The following is a 17,510-nucleotide window of genomic DNA, read 5'->3' as shown; positions in this document are numbered from 1 at the left end:
TCTGAAATACCTGAAAATTTCTTTCTGCAGTCTTCCAGATATCTAAATAAGCTAAAACAAAGAAGTATACCCAAACATTGCAGACTCAGTTGTCTGTAGTCAGCAGCTTTCTCAAATCCTGTATTACTCCAATTTATTTTCCTTGCAGTCGATCGATATCTTCAAATGTATAACCATTACCAATGCAGAAGTGTGATTGCGTGAATCTGGTTTTCTCTGTGATGCCACAGTATGATTACATATTGGACTGGATGAAAATAACAAAAAAATGACAAGGCAAAGTGCTCAAGGTTATATGATGGTACGAAAATACATTTTCACTACCTGTCAGTATTTCTGCCTATACTAACAGGGAAATGTGCAGCAGTGGAACGACTGAGTTTATTTTTCACAGAGGTAGGTAAGAGACTGAGAACCTGCTGCTTTGCTCCAGCTGTGCGTGGCGGGAGCTCCATTCGTATCTGTGGAGTTACACCACTGTAAGCACAGGGTAATGCCGGGATGGATCAGGCCCCGAGAAGACAGATTCCTCTGTTGTCCCCCTATCTGGGGAAGATCAGAACAAAGGTGACAGAGGGCAAATTTCCAAGACAGAAGTTTAACATCCCTCCTCCAACTCAACATCGAGACACTTTCTGCCTATGTGGTGCAGGCGTTCCCCCACATGAGAACCCCCCAGCCTTCGGTGTGCCCAGTGTTTCAGGTATTTTGTGCCGCTCGCACTAGGCTCATAAATCAGCATTGTCATAAGCAGGCTCTGGTTCATGCTTGCCAATGACATCATGGCGTTGTTAAGGCACAGAGAATTCTGATTTCTTCTCTCACTTGAATTGCATTTTATAGTGAACTGCTAGATATCTGTAGTTGAAGAGGGTCATGTTCATTCTGAAGGTAATAAAATGACTATATAAGCTAGTGAAAACAGCAGTTCACAAACAGAGAAGACACTTGACAGTCTCTTAAACCCAGAGTGAGATATCGACACTCTGAAACACAGAAAAGAAATAGAACATATTTTCTCTCTTCTGAGTTTCTGGTTATTTTTTTGCATTTACAAGCTTTCAGAAAAAGGCCACATCCAGACTTGAATTAAGAGAAATCACATCCCCTTCTGACCCCAGCCACTTCTGTTCTCAGAGAAGCAGCACACATTTCATACTCTGCCTGGGACAGGATGGACCAGGTTGGTTACCATATTCCTCTGTGCTGTTCACCCAAGTTTTTGCTGGTTTTAGACTTACACACCTCCACACCTTTCTTCCCAAGCCATGTGCCTTGGAGACAGCCCCATCCTGACCTACAACTGCCAGCTGACATCTGAAACACTTGCTTAAGCTTCCTGTAGACATGAGTATTTATTACCTTTTCATTACCATGCTTCACTTGGCAGCTATTAGAGTTAGAAACCTACATTTTGTTTTTTAAATGTAGGTGTAACTTTTTTGTGTAATGACATGAGTGAGACACTATAAGCATCGCCATGTAATCTCAAGTGCTGCTCTCTCCTTTAATCTAATAAAATGCCCCAAACCAGTCCACTCTTCACGTTGGAGACTGGCTCCTTCTCCTTAGCAAGATCATCTGGCTGTGGTCTCTTCTGCCTGTCAGTTCAGAGGATTATGGGCACCTTTAATTCTGATCAGGTTGCAACTATTTCAGAATTCTGTGAATAGCTTAAGAATTCATCTCATTATTAACACAATTCAATAAATTTACAATTTGTGTAGTTTTAGAGCTATTAACATTTAGTAGTACCTGCTGTGTAGCACATTTCTCATTCAGAAGAATGTCGGCAGAGAAATGCTCTTCTGACATATTACACTATGTGGGTCATCATTTAAAATCTGAAACATCTAACAGCACATAAATCTTATTTAAAATGTCAAGAGAAATAGAAAAATTACACTGGTCTAAGAAGTCTTGTTACCAGAGTATTAAGGATCATCCCATTTCTCTCTGTGCTTTTCCACATTAGTATTTTTTTCTGTATTTACTTGGTGAGAAAGGGGAAATGGAGCAGCTGTCAATAAGAAGCTCTAGGGAAATTCTATTTTTCCATCAATTCTTAATCTGCTGTTTTATTTGATTGAGTTCTGGCATAACTTTCTTCTCTAGTCAGAGTGTGTTTAATTCCTAAATCTTCTGTTTAGCCTTCCCAGCATACCCTAATGTCTTCCCTCTCCCAAATATTCAGAAATATAGCTTTGATTCTCCCTTCCTTCCTCTTAAGCATCCAGAATTTCCCACATTCAGATGCTGGTTGAACTTCCCAGTCACCGATGTCCCTTCTCTTACAATCAATCACAAGCAGTAACTCCCAGAATAAATTCCTCGGCTCCTTTAAGTGAGGTACAGCTTCAACTTCCCACATTTTACAAAGGGTGTACTTCCAGGATTATATTTGTAGAAACACAAGCATTTTAAAGACACATTGAGATTGGGACGTTATTATAAATTTAGGTAGGAGCTTAAGTTTAGAGCTTATGATCCTTTACCTATTTTTTATGTCAAAAATTGAAAAGTCAAATTTGTTGTAAAAGAATTTAGGAACACACAACACACTGGAGGTAGGCACAGGCAAAAGTTAATCCTTACTTTGAAAAATGTGGAAATAGAGGATATGAGTATTACTTTTATATAAGAGGTGCCCAGATCTGGAGTTCGCAAATCAGAAAACGATGTGGAGCTGCGTGCGAGCCCCTAGCTCTGCATAGGCAGACAGAAGGAACCAGCCAGGTTACTTAGCTTGTGCTGGGCTACCAGAGTGCGACAGGTTGTGGACCTAGCGTGCCTTACATCCAGACAGGTCAGCACATGAGCAAAGCAGTCACACGACTCCGTATCCATCTGTACAGGCGCATTCAGTCTCAGTAAAATCTGTGCTCCCAAACCACCACTTCTGTGATGGGTACATTTACTCACTTGTTGCTTTAATGATGAAATTAAAAGGTGAACATCTAGTTCACTTTCCCTGGGCTATGTTTCAGCCTGATAGAAAATGCGATTGTGTTGCTGATGTTGCTACCTGGTGAGCAATTTTCTTCCCCTTCACCTACCAAAATCATGAGCAATAGGGAATATTCTATGGAGTCTGCATCACTCAGCCACTTCTGATTATAACTATTCCTCTGCTTCAGACTCTTTTCTTTGTCAAATGTGGCTGCAGCTGCACATACACAATTCTGTAATACCATTCATAATTTGCAACGCAAATTCCTTTTGTGTGAATGAAATACAAAATCATTCTGCTCTAACACAATACTCTTTGTGGAGGAAAAAACCTGGGGTCTTCAGCCAGCTCACCCACTAAACTTTGTTTACGAATCTCCCTGTATTCAGAGTAAATGATTCCCACAAATGGAAAGAGGTCCAGACTCTGCCATCAAGGAGGTCCTCTTCCAGTTCTGGGATGTTGAAATCCTATGTGAGTATATGAGAAAATATTATCTCAAGAAGAGATTGTGTGTTTGGTTATGTTGCATTAAAGGTCTTTTGTATTTGTGTACATCACTTTATAGTTAATTTGCCCCTAGGTTTTCAGAACAATATAATTGACATCTCAATTCGTTAACTGATCTATTTAAAGAAAATGGGGGTTCTAAGATGCTGTCAGGAAGCAAACAGTTCATGAACATAGAAATGATATTACCGACTACGTCAGAGAACATTTTCACTCTTATCTAGGATATGTCAAAGAATACATAAAGATAATCCCTTTCTTACTCAACAAATACCAGAACAACGCCTTAGAAAGATTTTGCTTAGGTATAGCCCTTCCCTTATACGAAATGTTTTTTCTATTCATAAAACTTTTTCAATAGAAAGCATTATAATTTAGAGATTAAGAGAAACAAAAAGCTTAAAGAGTTGGGGCACTAATACTGCCTTAGTTTGTATTCATTTAAGCCGGATTTCTCCATAGCCTTTAAATGATCGGCTCTTTTTTAGGTATCCTGAGTAGATAATAATAGTATCAGGCTATAAGCTGGGTTTCTAGAATGACACTCAAGTCTGAAAGTAACGGAACAGTTTTAAATATGAAACTTAGCCTAATACATGACACTTTCATGTAATATATATGTATCTGTGTTCCAAGGAGGTATCCATCAGCTTTTGGTTAGTAAGATTCTTGGGACAAGGCGTCACACACAGGTAAAGTGCAAGAACGGTGCAAGAAGGCGATGAACACAATGACAGCTGTACAGAAAAATGGGCCTTTGAGGAAAAGAATGCATTTTGTGCACTTTGTTTGCAGACTCGGTTTGTTGGTTTGTTGGCTTTTTTTTTTACTTTTGTGATGTTTTCTGTAAGTTTTCAATAGAAATTTTAACATCAGGGTCACCAGAGACAGTGTTGTTAAAAATGGTGTAAAAATTACTGATTGCAAAGATATGAGCATGCTCCCCAAACGGGGATTTTTTTTTCCCCTCCATCACTATTTTCCTTTATCAGTATCGTTTTTGGATTATATATCGAGATTTATAAACCAGCTATGTTTATACAAACAAACAATGTTTTATCAAACACCTCTCCTACCTTCCAGTTTATTTCAAGATTTAATTGAAAAGTTCTCTCCTAGGGATTGGAAAATCTCCGTGTTTGATGTGCTCTCACCCCTTGCACAGGAGCCTTGCTCCTCTTGCTCCTTTGTTACCAGATCTCTTTCCGTGCTCTTTACATTCCTTAAGTCTAACCCATTCTCTCCTGCAGTTTTTAGAAGTGCTCTTCCTGTGCTTTTCCCTGAATATCCAGCTAACAAAACAGGAAGCAAAGGAGAAGTATGGTTGTGTTTCAAAACACCATGGATCACCCAATTAACACCCTCATAACTCTTTTATTGTCCTTTCCTTCATTATACTTTGTCCATCTTTCAGGTCTGAACTTTTACCTCTCCTCTTTGTGTTCTACCTTCTCCAATTATTTGAGTCTGCAACTCAGCAGCTACAAAGACAGCATTAAGATAGAGTTCAAAAAACTAAATTATATTTTCTATTCAGGAATTGGCAGTATATTTTACTTCTTCTCAGCGTTGCGAGAGATGGAAAAATTAATAAAAACTGTGTTCTTATCTGATGATGCCTCATGGGCCTTCAGACTCTCTCATGGCTTGAACAGGTTGATAGATATATACAAAATAGGCTAAATCAAGACAGATCGTCTCTGAAGCATTCCTGTCTAATTCTCTGAAACATCTATGTAGAATCCTTTAGAACTGTAATAATAGATTATAAAGAAGGTTCATAACATTTCTTCAAAAGAAAATCCATAATATTTCTTCAAAGAAAAAACAGCTTAAATTTGAATATTTTACTGAAATTCTCCTTTTATTCAATTCAAGAATTAAGTGGTCTAAAACTACAATTATGTTGTTTTCGGCTGTAAACACATAAAAATGAGTTACTTTACATATAAAAGCCAAGAAACAATCTGAACTATGCCTTGCTGGAGACCAGTAATGAATCTATTTTAATACCATATAAGCATATATAAATACCTTCAGTGAAATCATGCTTTTATGGAATTCTCCACAATTTCAACCGATTAGGTTCACAACTATCTATAGTTTCTTTCTAATATAGAAAACAAAACCCAAGGAATTTCAATAATAAGTTTTCAGATGGTATGTCACAAAAGTTCTTAGTCAGTTCTGCTAATTTGTGTCTAGTTTAACCAAACGAGTTTTTCCCTATTGCCAGCAGGTTAGCAATGATAAACGGTGTGTCCATTTAGCTGTGCATAAAGGCTATGAACAATGTGCATTGAATTCAGGTTGCAGTTTAGAAGAAGGGTCTGCATCCCTAAATCCAAGCTAAGCAAGCAGCATTGGCGCGCAATTCGAACCTTATCTTCCATCTGAACAGCATACGCTGTTAATGCAACAGTTTCTGAAGTATGGTGGTGTGGTTTAGCCCGTCGGCAACTAAGCACCACCCAGCCGCTCGCTCACCCTCCCCCCCAGTGGGATGGGGGAGAGAACTGGAAGAGCAAAAGTAAGAAAACTTGTGGGTTGAGATAAGAACAGTTTAATAATTGTAAAAAAAAAAAAAAAGTAACAAAAAGGGAAACAACAAGAGAGAGAAAGAGAGGAACAAAACCCAGGAAAAAAACAAGTGATACAACCACTCACCACCCACTGACCGATGCCCAGCCCGTCCCCGAGCAGCGATGGCTGCCCCCCGGCCACCTCCCCCCAGTTTCTATACTGGGCATGACGCCGTATGGTATGGAATAGCCCTTTGGGCAGTGGGGGTCAGCTGTCCTGGCCGTGCCCCCTCCCAGCTCCTTGTGTGCCCGGCAGAGCCTGGGAAGCTGACAAGTCCTTGACCAGTGTCAGCACTGCTCAGCCACAGCTAAACCATCAGTGTGTTATCAGCATTATTCTCTTCCTAAATCCCAAACATGGCACTGTACCAGCGACTAGGAAGAAAATGAACTTTATCCCAGCTGAAACCAGGACATACAGTTATTTAGCTATAGCTCACTGCTAACGTAGGCGTCATCAGCTCTTGACAAAACTTACTTGTGCCCTTTGAATTCTATGGTGGCATGTTGGGGACAGTCATATCATGAGACTTGCCTTTATAATGTTTGTAGTTTTCTCTTTGAAAGAGTATTAGGGTACACAAGTAGAGACATTGATGCTGGCACTTCAGCTAGCAACAGTGTTGTGTTTAATCTTTTCCTCTCTTAGGCTCTGAGGATGTATGATGGAAATTATTGTTTTTAATGGAGCAAGAATTTTGAAGCAAGCCGAGGTCACTTAGGGATTCAACATTGTAACATAACTAACTATGAAGAAGATAACAGGTCCCCTTTTTTTGCATTCAAACAAATATAAAGGTTGTGAAGGAAGTTATGAACTGAGCAAAGGCATTTTGGGGAGAAGGAAGGAAGAAGGCTTAAGGATTACCTTTCCTGTGAGGTATTACATTAGCTTAAGAAGAATTTAAAATTTCATAAAACAATAGCTTGATTCAAATCTGAGATTTTTAAGACAATATTCTATAAGTACCATAAACAACGTGTGTTAGCATGGAGAAACTTTTAGCAAGAACAGTTATTTTTTAGTAATGTAAAAGATTTATCAGCTGTTCCACCACTTATAGACCAGAGAGCTCTGGTAATGCTCTCCAGTGTGCGGTTCTACCCCCCTGTGTCCTATAGAAATTAAAACAAAACAAAAGTCTTTTGTATTTTTATCATAATATATGAGATAAATTCTCTTTGAGAAATCAAAGGTTGGATGAGATGATCTTTTGAGGTCCCGTCCAACCTGGGCTATTCTATGATTCTACAAAATTCTTAATCTAATAAATTATAATAATGAGAGATCATTTTCCCCTGCATCCCAGAGGATCAGTTTTGTTGTGTTAGCTATAGGCCGTTGCTGTGTCCTTTCAGAAACAAACTAGCTCCATACACGTGGAGTGTAATTTTTGGGGCAAAATTGACATGGTTTGGCAGTGAATATCACCTCGTTCTGCAAGTCCACTGAAGTGAGTGCCACTACGTCTGTAGGTACCTGTTGATCGACAGCAGCAAGATGTTAAGGAACTAGTCCTAAATTTGTCCTGAGTGATGACGAGGCTGTGTATTTCACACCTGTTTTTATCCCCCTGTACTGTACTGTGCTTTGCATTGCTTATGAATCCTTTTTCTTCAACTCCTGCTTTGCTTTTGCAGTTAGTGGCAAAACTCTTGTGTTGCTTTAATGGGGCCAGGATATTGGTCCAGTATGAGTTACTTACTGTTTTAAAAAGCTTCAAAGTGCCTTTAACAAAACAGCAATCTTAGCAAATTTGTGGAAACAGGGTTGGCTCGCTTTAAAAGCTGTGTGCTATTATAGCTAGATGATTAAATAAGCTTGGAAATTTTAAGAGGAGATAATCTTGCTCTCTGTTCTGTCAATGCAAAAAACTATTTGTTGGAGACTGAGTTGTTATTATCACTTAAAAGTCATGATGGCACAGTGATTGCTTAAGCAAAAGGTGGCACATTCTTGGTAGGAGAGAAATGTAATCTGTACTTGATGTTCTGATTGAATGTAAATATTATTCAAGGCATATAGCTGAGTCCTCTTCCCTAGTGGTTTTATGGCTGGGGCTTCATTGGTCTTCTATTGCTGAGCTACATCATTTCCTAAATATATTATCTGGATTGGAAGCACTTAACAAATTCTGGATTGACAGAGTATATGGATCAGTGAAGCTGGAAACCATTTATCTTTTAAATTATCTAAACATATTCTTCCCACCGTGCCTACTTTAGTTGTTATGTTTGGGTCATAGCGTATCCTGTACAGGCCTCTGTTGATATTTTTCTGAAAATACTTCATATTTATTAGGTATCCCTAAGGAGGAGAAAGCCATCAGAAAGACTCTCAGATTCCCTTTCTATCTTGACAAGTGCGGGAGTGGATTTTCAGTGGCAATTACGTAGTCAGAGGGCAGGAAAGGGTCACAGCTTATGTCCAAAATGCCAGGCTGATCCTGGCCTCGTGCGAAGATTACTGGTATACCATTTGCAAAACTGTGTCTTTCCTGATTCCAAATTTATATGGAATGTTTTTGTGTGACATTTCTAATCCCACTTCAGTTGCCATTTCATCACCTACCCCTTGAAGGAGACATCATTACATCATAACTGGTCAGTCTGAAAAAAATGTCCAGAAATACACAAACTAGAAACACTGAAACATAATTTACAAAAGGGATCAGCAACTTCCACCATAAATTCAAAAAATGAATTGTGGACAGAGTTTCAATGGCCTGAGTCAGAGCTAGGAGCTGGAAGCCACGGCATTGAGATGCAATGCTTCCCAGTTTTGGAGCCCACAAGAATAGCTGAGAGCTATTACCACACAGAGGCAAATCAGAGTATTATTTACTATTTATTTTGTATTTCTGTTATGCCTCCTTTGCAAAGATCTCAGACAACTTCATAGCTAAGGAATGCAGCATCAAAATATTCCTGTCTTCAAGTGAGCCTTGTAACTCATTGCATAAACCAAGTCAAGACTGGTTAGTTACTCATTGCAAAAGACCCTCTGAATGCTGAAAGTTGCGTGTGTTTTATCTACACTTATTGGTACATACAGATTTCATATTTAAAAGTTCTGTGTGTGATGTGCCTACCTTAACAGGTTTTAAGATCTGTCTTCCAGGAACAGTGCTCGGCTCACTCCATTAGGGTAATGCTATTCATTTAATGGAATCACTTATGATTTACACTGGTGTAACTGAGACTGGAATCTGGGCCTTGATCTTTTTAATGCAAATTCATCAATTCTGTTAGATAAGAGATGAAAGGAGTCCATTATGTTCTTCAGTCATCTCTTGAAGCAAAATCATTTGATTGGTTCCAGGCAGTAAGGGGTCCCTACTCCTGCAGTTAGCTTCAGAGATGAAACCTTGGGTTGGTGACCAAAGCTCTTACTGGAGTTATTTATTTTTCATGGACAGTGATCAATGATGAGTGCTAATAATGACAGCAGTGATTTCAAAGTTAAAAGTTAAGAATGTAAAACTTAAGACTGCTCTGTTCCTCTGGTGTTAGACTGAGCACTATGTGTTTAAACACACACATTCTTTTAATTCAAAACATTTTATTCTCCTTTTAAATCCACACCTTGATGTTGATCTGACAGTGGTGCAAATGAGAAGGCCACAGAGGTCTCTCTGATGTAAAATCAAAGTGAATTCAGAAGCACGGTGCAGGTACTGGAATAGTGTAAAACATAGAGTACATAAACATAACAAATAGCTGGCACACACAAAAGTATATCAAGTGCCAAATGTCTACAATACTGCAAATTAACTGCTATGGCAGGAGAGCGAGCAGTGGTGTTCAGAATGGAAAAGCAGAACTCGATTACAGAGATCATAAAATAATCCTCTCCCTTGATCTTCGGCTCCCTAAACCAGGAGAGGCAGAAAGAGCTGGCTCTGAACAAACAATCTTTTATCAGTGATGGATGTGGCGTTGCTTTGTCCAGTAAAATTGCTGATTTACTAATAGGAAAAAAATAAATCTTTTGTGATGACACCAGCCTCTCTAACCTGCTAAAGAAAGTGCAAACAGATGGGTATCTCTGTGACTGTGAGTGATGAAACCAGTCTAGAGAAATACCAGTAGTGTCTGATGAGAACTAATATTGCAAGATACAGTAACATCACCAGCATCCCCCATTAGGATATATCCATTTTCTTTGTGCCACGAATATGACTAATGATACTGCATGGTTTGATATAATAGATCTGCCTCTTCTAACAAAAAAGTAACAGATATTTTATACAAATGTGAAATGTGCCCAGTGAAGCCTGGACAGATTTAAATTCCTTAGACTTTCCTCTTTATTGCAATGCCAGCAAAATTAAGGGACTTTTGATCCTACTAGTACATTTTTTTAAAAAACGTAGGATACCTGCTTTATGGATTTTGAAGGGAGAAAAATAGTTTTTTGTTTCTGATGGGAGAATGTATTTTTAAAAATAATAATTTCCCTTTATATATGAAACTCCATACCGACTTTGATACTGGTGATGTTTTTCCTTAAGACTAATCTGATGTACTTCAAAAACAATTGCAACCACATCTGGTTGATTTAAACTGGTACCAACTACTGATATAAACCAGGTAAAACACGTAAGTGAGAATAGAATGAGGCCCTGCATTGTTGGCAGAGCAGGTAAATATAGCTCAGAAACTTACTTGTGGAGTTACATAGTTTGCAGTAAGTCAAGTACCTCAAAAGATTAATACCTATCACATATCAATGCTGAGGAAATGGTACTTTGTTGATCATAAATTAAAATTGAAGGACTTTTGGGTGCAGCCCTTCAAACACTGACTTAGGAAACAATTTTCTTCTGGCATATTTTTTCTTCTCAGTAGTCTACAAAGGCAGTTGGGTAATTTTTGCAGTTTCTGTATGAAAAGATACTTATCCTTTAATCCTTAAATCACAACAATTGAGTATCATGTCAAAAGCAGCCAATAAAAGTACAAAATAGGGATTAGCAAGAGTATTTTTACATTAAAATTACTAGAGTTGGAAAGAAGTGGCACATAATCTCAGTACCTTCACAAGCACTGTAGCAAGCTGAAGAGGATTTGTTCTGTTTCATTTGAAGACTGATAGCATAAGTTACAAGGGAGAGAAGCTATTATTCTAACAGGGAGGATTTCACAATAATCATAATCCATAACTGTACATAAATTTAATTGAAAGTTCATTCTTTTTTGTCTGATATCGTTTAATCTTCAATGCTATACAATACTTCTACTTGAACTAGCAAAGCACATGAGAAAGAAAGTTAAACCGATCATTTTGGTCATAAATTAGGACACTCATACTGCTGCAGCAATTGCTTTCATTTCTAAATATTAAAACAAATGACTACTCTCGTTTAACCTTGAGGCACAGGATTCTCCTCGTTTATATTGTGATATAATTCACATGAGTGAATACAAGGTACTGATGGAACAAAAAATAATTCCTCTTCATTCCCTCCCCAAAGTGCTCAAGCTGGTTGCATGGCCACATTTGCAGCATGAAGTCCCAGACTCAGTTTGCATATTTGAGAGGAAAAAGAAAAACAACCCCCAGCCTCTGACATACAACTTGGTTTTGAAAGAAGCATGTATTACTTTCAGATCCTGATACTTGGGATATTTCTTAAATCTTGCCTGGAGCTGTGTATAACAGGTATGAATCACAATAAATGGCAACTGCTGTCTAGGCTTCCCTTTTTAGAACATACACAAATTTATTGGTTCAAGTTTATGTAAGCACAATGTAAGTGTGTCTGATTTACTGTACCAATATCTACAGCTGTAGACTATCTGTTCTACTCAACAGCATTTAAATGACCTTTGGGGTGTACAGTGTATATCCCATTATCCCATTAACGACAAGGTGCAGCTTTGGGCAATAACAGAAATGTTACTTTATTTATATGCACAATGATTTCTTTTTTTTGCTCAACTGCTTTTACAGCTTCACCAAGTTATAGAAGAGTCAATAACTGACTTAGTGTCTCTGGCAAACTAAGTAGTACATTGTACGTACTCATTGCTAGAGAAAGAAAAATATTAGGTTTATTTTTGTGACCTTTAGATTCAGAGAACTGGCTAAAATGAATTTATAGTTCAAAGAGATTGGGTGATACCTACACTAAGCAGTAAAATTGCTTCCACTTTGATAGTGTGCATTAAAATATAACACTGAGGTAACAGTCATTGATTTGGATACAGAATGGGGAGTGAAGATGGGTTTATCAAATGTAGGAGGTTGGGGAACAATTTGACAGGTTTCAAGCCAGTGTGTCTTAAATACTTAAGAAAAAGATTTAGAAGAAAACCAAGGAATCTGACCTAGTAACTACTGTTATTAAGGAATAAACATGAGTTCTCTTAGCAGGTCACTCTGTGCAGTAAAGAGGGGACAACCATCCAGACTGTCCCTAGGGAACCATACATTAAATTAATTATAAGTTGCTATACTATCACCACTTTCTGCCTGAGGTCAAGACCCAGCTTTTCTTTTATCACAGCAGAAGACCTCTTCTAATGATCAGTCCTCCTAGATTAGTGGGACCAGCTGAGTTTCAGAGCTCCCTAAGGAAGATTATTGCTCAGGCTACGAACAATGCTATTGAAATGCTTTAATTATCTGTTGCCATCAGTTGTTGGTATAGTTGTTCTTACATGACATTTTGTTTATCAGTGTCTTCACAGGTCACCTTGGAGAACAGATGCCTTGCAGCAAAAGAATTAGGAAAGAAGGAAAGCGGAGTGATACGGGCATGTGTCATGTTCTGATCTTACTGAGGAGGAAACATGTTTTGAAATCCTATGCCAGTGCTGTGGCAGAAATACAGGTGTGGTGATTCATACCATCTAGTAAGTCCTGTTGTGAAAAATTCTCCCGAGTGGCAAATGAGGTAGTTAATCTATTGAATTTTGACTCATAAAGCCAGGTATTCCTGAAACAAGACCTGCTAGCTGCTCGTCAGGTAAGAGTGAAAGAAAAAAGCCTTCAGTGTTTGATTATAAAGTATTATATTGTAATGCCATGCTAGTTCATATTTTCTTACAGCCTTTGTATGCAAAACCTTTTTAAAATTCTAAAAATTAGAAAGTACCTGGTCTGGGGACTTTGGTACAGATCCGGCCATTTCCAAAAAACCCTGCTGGACATCGGCCGCAGACATATCCAATGTAAGGGGGTTTCCGATCAAAACATAACACTCCAGGAAAACATGGCCTGTTGGCACAGGTAGTAATGTGTGACAGTGGTGCTGCATGGCCTAAAAAAGGAAGATCAAGCATGTTTATTTATAATTTCTCAAATCAAATGCACATATAAAATTAAGCAGTAACTGCCTGAGCCCAGCTAAAGCTTTAGAACTGCTTTTATTCTTTTAAAGTCTAATTAATGCAGAATGTTCCCAAACCTTGAGCCAAACATGAGAATGTCCTGTAGGCACAGTGTAACAGAACAGCTGTTTCTCATTAAAACAAGATTTATTAGTCTGCTAATTACATGTTTTCAAGTTTATTACTCAAAGTTGTTTGGCATTTATCATGGATAATATAGAAACTGTAATTTTCAGCATAAGTGAAAGATTAACCGAGTGAGAAACTGTATTATTCAGGCATCCTTTTGGTCTTTTATAATTGGAAGGTAATCATCAAACCTTACAGCACATATACCTTTAAAATTTAAAAATACACTGTCAAGTACATATGTTTCTGATCTAGAAATCATCCTTAATGTGACAAACCTTGTATGACAGGAGACTACTTTAATTATCTTAGAACTGTGTGCAAAATTTAACACTCCGGTAGTATATAACATTTTATCACTTATGATGTCACTGAATAGCAAGTGTATATGAACTGCCTGTGAAGTATTTAATAGTGTCAAGACAGAGAACAGATGATGAATAAAATCTTAATGATGGTTGTAGATCTTTTTTAATTGCCTCCAGTGAGGTCTCCATCATGATCCTCAAGTATTTTCAGCATTATGTTTGCACCTTGCCTACAGCATTACAATGGATACCTGTAAGAGGCAAGTTCTGGTTAGGTGTTGGCTGGCCTGGTACAGCTATAAAAAAAGAGGGTGAGAAAAAAATAATATTTTCTTTTATATATGCCCCTACACAACAGATGTGCCCAGTCTCAATTTTTCTGCTCCCTACTTTCACTAGAAAATCAACAAAGCATGCAACGCTCATTACAACAGGGCCAACTAAGCATCGTGCAGGTGCGCACCCCTGTTAGAGAGTGCCGTAGTGCTCCGCAACCAGGAAAAGCGGCTGCTGCAGTCAAGTTCATACTTCAAGAGTCGATCTTCGCTTATGCTCAAAACTCCGTCTTAATTCAGTGACTGCCTGTCAAATGCTGAAATAAAATGTCAGCATCACTTGGCAATGGCAAGTTGGCATAAGCTGTCATTCTTATCATCTTGCTTCCCATTGATCACTAAGATTTGGAGTGACTTTGTTCTACCTCAGAAGCGATGCAATTTCTAGTTAAGCCTGACCACTCTGATTGCTGTTGCTGTAATGGCTCTCTTCCCATGTAAAATTGTTTAGCAGCAATCCAGCCTGATGTATTGAAGGGGGTTTTGGTTTTTAACTCTATCTTTCTATGATGTATTATAAACAGCTAGTTTATGTTTACTGTTAAGATGGCAAAATGGATGATTTCTGAATATGTAAACTGCAGCAACTGGAAAAGATTTCATACCTTGTATACCTACCATGTCTATCACTTATGCTAAAATTCTTAATTACAGGGGAGTCCTTTGCCTCTAGGGGTTGCAGTAGCTGCTTAACCTCGGTCTTGTTCAAATCACCTTTGCCATTGCCTTTTTCGGTGCTTAAAGCTTTTGTGATGTCAGCAGCAAGCATAGCTGTGAAAAGAAAGCATGGAGACAAGGAAACAAGGTGTTAGAGCTTAGCTGTGGTTGATGATAAAAAGCAACAGTAACAGCAAATCAGATAACCTGACAGAAGTTTATTCTGGAAGCCAACCATCAAGCAAATAAAGGCAAATCAGGTGAGTCAGCTGCTGACATGCAGCAAAGCTTCAACACAAATACAGAAAAAATTACTATGCCCAAACTCACTGAACTTTGCTTATCTGGGAGACATACTTAATATGCACAGTGATCTTTTATCCAGCCAAGGGCAGTAAGAAAGCCTCAGGTCCCCGTGTACTAGAGAGCATTGTTACTTGGATGAAGATGCTACACTACGCACTGGGACCTGCGCTCTGTCCGATTCCTGCCTCTCCTAGCAAGCTTCTTTCTGAAACCATATGTGCATGTTTGTTGGCTTCAGTTAGTTCAGCTGCAAACTTTGGACGTGTCAAAATACCTTGTACTAAATATACATGGATGTAAAGAGGGAAATTGATTGGTGGAGACTCTAAAAAATATTGATTTCTGCATAATTTTAAGATAATTTCTTGAATGAATTAGGGATTGTAAAGTCTATGTGGATACATGTTGCGAGCTAAACAACCCTGCCCTGGGTGTCTTGGATATTCTGTACTCTTAATAAAGCCTGAGACTATGACTCTTTATATATATATTAATTAATATAATGAGCTATAGCCCACTCTAACAGCTATAAAGTTACTTTATAAAGTTAGTTTTCTCCTCCTTCCTCCCAGAAGCCTTTATACTTGCTTCAGCAAGGGAAGTATGAGTAGGTATGTTAAGTCTGTGTATCAGAACCACAAAGAATGATTCCTATCCCATTTTGGGTGGACAAGGAAGCCCTCAGGTTTATTCCTTTTAATAAATGTGCATTTCAGAAATAGACAAATCTTTCTGTAATTAAAAAAATAAAAAGGAAGAAATGAGTTTTCTGATATATTGCAAAAAAAGGGCATTATTTTATATATCCTTCCTTTGTTGGTCAAATTAGCTACAAGAATATGCATTAGTGAAACAGGTGCAAAATCACTTTGAAACAACCAAGGTGGCCAAATAATACAGGTGGAAAAAAAACATTTGGCAATATGATTGAAGGAATATTTGGTAAACCTGGCAAAGGCAGTCCTGCTGGTGCCAGGATCCTGCAGTTACAACTGAGTCTTTCTACATCAGATTTTCTTTTTCTTTTTGGTAGTCAATATGAGGAAAAGTTAATATCTTCACAGTTAATATCTGTACCTTTTGCTTCTCGGATTTCTTTGGAAACACCAACCAACCAACAAACAAATGTGAAACACTTCAAGTGTTGATTTCTCTCCTTCTGGCCAACCAAATGTTATTTTTAGAGAAGATTTGTGTGTATGTGACTGAAGCAAGCAGCGTGTGAGTAGGTTGCATCCCGTGCACTGGGAAGGTCTCAGCAGAGTACAAAGTCACTGTAGCCTCCCTACTAAAGAGTCTGTTGCCCCAAAAGCAGATACTGAGTAGGTGTAAAATTGTTCCTAGCCATTTCCTTCACTAGTTGGGACCTGTGGCATGACTTTACGCCGAGCATGAGCTCAGCAGCTGTGGACTGCATCCTCTAATGAAAGCACACCTTGGAAACAGAGCTGAAAGGACGTGAAGGATTTGCACATGGACCTTCTTCCTCTTACCCTACATCTTGCTTACCCAGCATTCACCCAAAACAAAAGTAATCCTGGGGTGCTCCCCGAGTACTTCTTAATGGATGGTGTATTTAGGAGTGAAATAGTGGAGAACATGGGGAACATCCTTGGCAAATTATCTAGCTGGTGTCTGGAAAATAGTTTTTTGTATGCTACGGTGTTCATTCTAATCAAAATGAAACTAAACTGCAGTGAAAAATAGCAGAGACCAATTTGCAATTATCCGTATTAATATAACATGACAATAGTTTGCTTTGTATATTTAAAGGTCAGTACTTGAAGTGAGTGGCAAAGTACTCAATTAAGGACAATAGTAGTAGAATTGAACCCATTTTTTTCCCCATCTGTTAAAATAAATAATGCAAAACACTTACGTTTGCAAGTTTTACCATTTCCCTCCATCCCACTGGGGCAAATTCCACATGCATATGATCCAAAGGTATTCATACAAGACACTCCAGGAAAACAAAGGCTCTCTTCACATTCATTCCTGTCTTCCTGACAAGTAAGCCCTGTGGCAAAACAAAGGGGAGGTTAATAATCAGGAAAGATTCCTTGTTTATTCCTCATCTCAAATGGTGAAGCAGACTAAGGCTTACTTCTCAGCTGTAAACTCAATACAGGGTACGTCACTCATGCTAGAGCCAAATTCCCCACTGTCTCACTTAAACCTGCTTTTATCACACTGTTTATTACTGTCGTTACAGGCACCAGAAGTGCTGAACTTGAGACTACTCTTCATAGAAAACTGTGCATGTTAAATTAATTATTTCCCCTGCGTTTCACATCTTTGTTGCTGCTTTTGTTGTCTTGTTAATGTGAGGTCTTTGTCATATATTGAAGAAGCCAATGAATGTCACCATTTTGGCTTTAGGATATAAAGAGCCATG

General features: G+C 38.4%; 1 protein-coding gene across 1 annotated transcript in view; it reads right to left on the bottom strand.

Moving 5' to 3' along the window:
* Nucleotides 1-17,510, bottom strand: part of LOC140657611 (von Willebrand factor D and EGF domain-containing protein-like) — a 181,465-nt gene that overhangs the window by 43,149 nt on the left and 120,806 nt on the right. The window contains exons 18-20 of the mRNA XM_072874891.1: nucleotides 16,995-17,132; nucleotides 14,771-14,923; nucleotides 13,146-13,310 (exon numbers count right to left, since the gene is read on the bottom strand). Of these exons, the coding sequence (XP_072730992.1) occupies nucleotides 13,146-13,310; nucleotides 14,771-14,923; nucleotides 16,995-17,132 (456 nt within the window). The remainder of the gene's footprint in view (nucleotides 1-13,145; nucleotides 13,311-14,770; nucleotides 14,924-16,994; nucleotides 17,133-17,510) is intronic.

The sequence above is a fragment of the Ciconia boyciana genome, chromosome 10 (assembly GCF_034638445.1).
Source record: "Ciconia boyciana chromosome 10, ASM3463844v1, whole genome shotgun sequence".
NCBI classification, from domain to species: Eukaryota; Metazoa; Chordata; class Aves; order Ciconiiformes; family Ciconiidae; genus Ciconia; species Ciconia boyciana.
The sequence above is the reverse complement of the archived record's forward strand: the minus strand, read 5'-3'. Positions and strand labels throughout refer to the sequence as shown.